The sequence below is a fragment of the Echinops telfairi genome, unplaced genomic scaffold, assembly GCF_000313985.2.
Source record: "Echinops telfairi isolate 266 unplaced genomic scaffold, ASM31398v2 ScPeMD7_3533;HRSCAF=4204_0, whole genome shotgun sequence".
Classification (NCBI taxonomy): domain Eukaryota; kingdom Metazoa; phylum Chordata; class Mammalia; order Afrosoricida; family Tenrecidae; genus Echinops; species Echinops telfairi.
The window spans coordinates 101,187,992-101,194,715 of record NW_022107431.1 but is presented as its reverse complement, the minus strand read 5'-3'; the positions used below and the strand labels follow the sequence as shown (position 1 = coordinate 101,194,715).

General features: G+C 39.6%; 1 protein-coding gene across 1 annotated transcript in view; it reads left to right on the top strand.

The window, feature by feature from the left end:
• The window catches only part of CD109 (CD109 molecule), a 135,208-nt gene that overhangs the window by 63,605 nt on the left and 64,879 nt on the right, over positions 1–6,724 (top strand). The window contains exons 6-7 of the mRNA XM_004696541.2: positions 1,034–1,073; positions 4,108–4,192. Of these exons, the coding sequence (XP_004696598.1) occupies positions 1,034–1,073; positions 4,108–4,192 (125 nt within the window). The remainder of the gene's footprint in view (positions 1–1,033; positions 1,074–4,107; positions 4,193–6,724) is intronic.

The window sequence follows — 6,724 nt, the reverse complement described above, 5'->3', positions numbered from 1 at the left end:
GGTCCTGTTGTTTTCTCCTCCAGATTGTTTATCCCACCTGTCTTATCTAGATACACCTGCATAGATAATAATATGCACAAAAAACAAGACAGAGCAAAACAAAGCAACTAAAGAAAAGAAAACAACAACAACAACAACAAAAAGACAAAAAACAAAAAACAAACAAGAGAAAAAAACAGCCTGTAGTTAGTTCAAGGACTGATTGTTGGCCCTTAGGAGTGTTTTCCGGTCAGGTCTGATGGGGTGCCAGCTCTGGCCCCAAAGTCTATTTTTGGTGTTCCCTGGGGACTTCATTGCTCTGTTCCCCTTGCTGTTCTGTTGCATGCCTTTAGTGTTTTTCCTCGGTGTGGTGGGGTCAGATTGGACACCATTCCCACACTATGTCGCCAGTGTTGTCCCCTGTAGGGTTATGGGTCAGTGAGGGATGTCATGTCTCATAGTGGGGTCAACCATATGGTCCTTTCTGTGGATTGGCTGCTCTGAGTGGGGATATCGTCCTCAAGGCTTGGTGGGTCAGGATGCACTCCACTCTCTCTTCCTGCCCTTTCATTAGCTCCTGTGTGCTCTGATCAGGCATGAACCTCTCCCTGAGCTGTAGCTTCAGTGCTGTCCTCTGAAGTGAATTCTTCTGAGGGGCGGGGCGACTGTCCACGTAGTTGGGATTGGGGCCAGCCCCTCAGACCTCGCTGCTGGTTCCCTGTTTCATGCCGGTATGTTGCATTCACATCTGGAGCACTGGGTTGAAGTCTGGTCCCTCTTTCTCTGTGGAGATATAAACAATACCCTTCCTTTGGTTGGGTTAGTCAGGCCACCTTTTGATGTTAGTGCTTTGACAAGAAAAGCTTGTGCAAACTCACAGGCTTTACTTTGCAGTTGAATGAAAATAAACTGCCACAAATAAACTGTTTTGTTAATTAAGTCATTACAAATGTTATTTCAAAATACTTTGCTAAATCTTATCAGGGAGGTAAGTAAGTAAGGAAATGAATTAATTTAAAAATAATTTCTTTTTTCCCCCTCTTTCTTTCAATAGGACCAGACCTATTACCAGGCATTTCAGGTTTCAGAATATGGTAAGATTTCCTCAATGTCTTTTGAAAGAGAACATTTTCATATGGGTAAGAGAAATCAAGAGCTATTATTTAAAGTGAAAATCCAAATGGAGGTCAAATTGTGGTATTTTATATTCCAACCAACCAAACAAACAACAAACGAACCTCACTGGCGTCATGCCAGTCCCGATGTGTAGCGACCCCATTGAACAGGAGCGCTGCCCTTTTGAGTCTCCGAGGCGGTCAGTGTGATGGGAGCGGTAGAAACCCTCGTTTTCTTTTGTGGGACGGTGGTGCCCTTGGTATTCCTTGTAGGTCTAAATATATTTTTGTGTATTTGAAAATGATATTCATTATAAAGAAAAAAGGACAATTACTCACATTCCCATTATATTACTCTTTTTTCTTATGCACAGTTTTCTACTTTGTTGTGATCATAACATATTTGAAAGTTTATCGTGTGCTTTTTCTCTACCTCTCTATTGAAAACCTTACCAAGTACAGTTCTACTCTGACATACATGGAATCACGGAGCTAGAGGTGATTGGATGGAAATTCTTACTATTGTCTCTTATCCAGGGCTTCAAACTGGTTCAAACTCGTTCAGCGACAGTTGATGCAATAAAACTGGTCAGATCAGAATTTGTAAAATCTAGACTTACTGGAATGAGAAGCAGAACAAGAAGAATGACCAGTTGAAGCCTAAAATGGGAGAATCGGAAGAGGCATTGTAAGCCCTTTCAGAAGTCTGACGTGGTAGACGGTTCTTTCTAGAACTGCCAAGAGCGACCCTCGTTCAGTGCAGTGCATCATTGAGCCAGGCCCTTTGTTCCCACCTTTGCTCGTTTTGAGAGTTGCTTGCTGTGCAGCAGCCTCATGGTCTTGCTATCTTTTCCCCCTAAGTTTTATTTGTTTTCTTCTTGTTGAGAAAATACATGGCAATTCAACGATATCCACATGTACAATTTAGTGACATGGATTACGTTCTGAGTTGGCCACCATTATCTTCCTCCTAATCTGAGTTGTTTCTCCCTCATTAAGACAAACTTACTGCCCAAGAGGGAGGTTCCTATATAATCTTTAAAGTTACTGCTGTCAGTTTGATCCAGTAGAGAGAATTATTAAAAGAACATAATGCTCAAAGCAGAGCTTTTTTTGTAAACCAAATTATTGTTTGCCTTTTCTTTCAGCTAAGTAGTACTTTTAATATTTTTTTTCAGCATTGATAAGGCAGTGTATTTAATGCAGGTAAATCATCTTTTTTCAGCTGCCACCCAGTAATATCACGAGTGAAAACACAGAGATAAAAATTCCACGAACCAACCACTTTGTTGGTTAATAGAGAGGCAGGCAAAAGATGCAAAAGTGAACACTTAGAGCCACAGGATTCGTTTCTAACTAAAAAGCCATTTTGAGGCAATAGAGGAGTGCTTCCATTTGATTTGTGCTACTTTGGGGGGGTTGCATTTCATTCAAGCGTAAAAACTCTGCAAAGTGGTTTGCTTGCATCTCTGTGATTTGGGCACCCAGGCTGCACACACCAGTGTTGGATTGAATCCTCATGCTCATGTAGAACAGGGATCATCAGAAAGGGTTTTCTACAGAGACCTAGGTAGTGCATGTGTTAGGCTGCGTGGGCCACCGTTCTCTGTCATGAGTGTTTGTAGCATGAAAGCAACCGGAGACATTATGTGAGTGGCTGTGATCTATTCCAGTTTTACTTATGGACAATCAAATTTGAATTTCATACAATTTTAACATGCCACGAAATATTCTTCATTTGACTTGTTTTTGATTCTTAAAAAATGCAAAAAGCATTCTTAGCTCATACAGGCCATGGTTTGCCGACTCCTACTCTTGAGTTGTAGGCCACTAACAACTTGTAAAGGAGCTCTCTGGTGGGTGACATAGTGGGCTATGCATTGTACTACTAAGCACAAGGCCAGCAGTTCAAATCCCTCAGCTGCTTCATGGTAGAAAGCTGACACTTTGCTCTCGTGAAGATGACAGTCTTGAAAGCCCCCTAGGGGCAGGGATACTCTGTCCTGTCAGGTGGCTGTGAGTCAGATTCAAAACAATGAGGGTGAGTTTTCAACCACTTGTAAAATATACATAATTTTCCAAAAGATCTAGTCCAAGAAAAGAGCAAAATAACAATGGTTTTTGTAGTGATTACTTGTTAAACGGAAAATATTTTGGATGTCTGAAATAAACTATTGTGAAAATTAATTTTACTATCTTTTAAAAATGTGACTACTAGAAAAGTTAAAATTACATGTATGATTCATATTATGTTTTTTGGGCAGTGTTACTATAAAAGAACGGGTCAAAGAAGGCCAGTGTTTTTATAAGATATGTTGATCTCATGTAGTGGTGGTATTGGGTTGTGGAATGGGCAATGGTGGTGGGGAACTGATGACCGTCCTACGAAGTTCAGGAGCAGATCTTTGACTTTCCTTGTGCTGCTTGTCTCCCTCTGGCCCGAGCTCCTCTTCTGTTGGATGACCTTGGAGGAGAGTCATGGTTGGCCCACATGACTTTTATGCCCCTCCTGTCCTCAGCTGGGCTAGAGTTCAGATGTCTCTTGGGTCACTGATGGCCTTCAGTGGTTGGACCTAGAACTCTGTCCTATAATGTTGACCCACTGGCCTTCTTGATGCGTATTTAATGTTCATCTAATGGTTAGATACCTTGTTATGAGAATTTTTCATGATTTCTTTCTTTGGTCAGTGAAGTTAGTTGAAAAATATTTTTAAAGGCTGGAAGATGAAAAATTTAAATCTGTAGACAGCTTTATAGCAAATAATATTAATCATTAAGAAATATTTTGTATTCTAACTATGATAATCTGATCAAAGTAGGAACTTCTAATTTTGAGCTGAAAGAATAGGCTTTATCTTATGTGTTAACATACACATATATATGATTATGAATATAAGCTCAAATAGTCCCAATTTTCAACTCCTTCAGTATGACTCTGCTACCTAACTTGTTAAGTTGAAGATAATAATAACATTCATTGGTTAAAAGATTTTTCACTGCTTTTCTTTTCCAGTATTACCACAATTTGAAGTTACTTTGCAGACACCATTGTATTGTTCCTTGAATTCTAAAAGTTTAAATGGTACCATCGTGGCAAAGTAAGTATTGTTTTTCTATGTGATTGTAAATTGTTTTTAAGTTACATTGCTTAGAACCCATTATATAATCTAGACTATCAGCACAATGTTTTACATGACTTAGCAACAGGGAAATATCTATAATCAGTATTTAAGGAACAGATTTCTAATGGCCTTTGCATTCGTCTCTCTGCCCAGTCCAAAACCGTTTCATTTTGAAAACTTCTTCATCTAGCTGAAGTGTAGTTGAGGTCACTACCTCCTCTTAAATTATATATAAATATACATTTATATAACATAATTTACATATACATTTGTATATGTAATATAAACTTAGGTATGTGATATAAATATATATTTGTATAAACATATATACACATCATGTGTCTTATTGGAATTAGCATATAAGTAAATTGTCTCCTTTTTTTATTAACCATATTATTGTGGGCTCTTACAAATCTTATAACAATCCATCATTCAATTGTATTAAGCACACTTGTATATGTTACTATCAACATTTCCAAAACATTTCTACTTGAGCCCTTGATATCAGCTCCTCATTTTCCCCTCCTTCCCCCCTCCCCCCCTTGTGAATCCTTGATCAATTATATATTACTATTATTACGTATCTTATACTGTCCGTTGTCTCCCTTCACCTGTTGTTCTTAGCCTGGGTGGGGGGTGGATTGTCTCCTTTCATCCATTATATGGAATCTAAAACTACAGAAACCCTTTTTAGTGTGAATTGGGTAAATGTTGACAGAACAAATCAATTTTCCATTTAACGATTCATAAGTATTTTGTTTCATGTCATTGATTCCAATGCCTGCAACGTAACATCACTTACCCACTTTCTCCCTGTGTTTCTGGTTTCCCTCCTGTTTTCATCCCAACCCTTCTGAACTTTATGCTTGGGTCAGCGCAGGCCTTTTCATCTCAAATGGCTGATCTGTTTGCCTCCCTAGTGTTATTGATACCCTTAGAAACCTGTCTTACTGTCAGATTGAAATTGAGCTATTGGGGTGAGTTCAATACCAGATGTGAAGGGTGACTAAGGGCTCTAGCTTGGGGGGTTCCATCAGATTGGTAGCCATCATTTTTGTTTAAGTTTTAAGTTTATTCCACATTTTTCTTCTCTGTCCAGGGCCTTTTAATGTGATCCCTTTGGAGTGGTTGGTAGCAGTAGTCAGGCACCGTCTAGTTCTTCTGGTCCCAGGATTGTGAAGGCTGAGGTTCATGTGGTCCATTTCTCCTTTTGACTAAAATCCTTTCAATGTTCTTTACTTGACTTTCCTCTGGACAGGGAAAGACTAATAGTTGGACTTTGTATGACTGCTCACAAGCTTTTAAGATTGAAGTTGCTACTCACCAAAGTAGAATGTAAAACCTTGTCTTTGTGCTATTTGACCTTGGTGTCTCCTGAGACTGTGGTTCTGAGTCTCTAGGCCCAGTAACTCATTCATTCAATGTTTTTGTTTCTTGCTAAGAATTTTTTTTTAATAACTTTGCCCCATGTATACTTGTATTAGTCTGGGTACTTTAGAGAAACAATCCATAGAAACTCATGTATAAGAGAGAGTTTTATATAAATGTTAAGTGCACATTAAGAAAACATCCTAACCCAGTGCTACCCAAGGCCACAAGTCCAACATTTACCCATTAACCCATATGTCCAACACCAATCCACAAAGTCCTCCTCCATCTCACAAAACAGACACAATGATGCCGACTGCAGGAGGAAAGCCGAGTCAGTGAGCGTGTAAGCATCTCAGTGCTGGCAGGGGTATCCACATGGCTGCTTCAGCACCCAGGGCTGCAGTGGGGTAGGTCCATGTGGATTCTCCTCAGGGATGTCTTGCATGAAGTGAGCCTTGCCAGCTAAAGCAGGGAACTGGCTAAGGCAGCTGCACCCTGGTCTGACCATCAGAAAGCAAGAGACCGAGAACTAGAAAGGCTAGGCTCACTGAGCCATTTATCCCTCCGCTCTTCAATTAACCCCACATGTGTTTATTGGCCAAGTTGGCACAATAAACAAACTACCTCAATGCTCTACTATATTCCTGGATATATTTGTAGCATATTTAAGTACTATAAAAATATCCTCTGCCAAATGTGTATACATTTGTGGATATTCTTCAATCTTTTAAAAATTCTTAAGATATTCAAAGCTCCATCTTTGAGGCTCTTCTCTTTTTTGCTTCACACACTCAGAGTTTTCCTCTCCTTGGCTAAGGCTTCTTTTGCTATTGATAATACGATAACACCCATATCTGCATCTGCAGTCCACATTTCTATCCGGGAATTCACATTCTTATATCTAGATGCTCATTAGGCATTTCCCACTGGGCATCCTACAGCATTTTAAAACTAATATATTACGTTCTTCTCTCAAACCCAGTGGCTTTCTTGTGTACTTATCTTGCTGGGCTGCTTTACCACCCATTCAAGTGCATGAGTCAGCTGAAGTCTCTTTCCTTTCCCTTAATTGCAGCATTGAATCAACACCCATACTACATTCTCTCTCCATAATCTCCCTAAACGTGACTACATTCA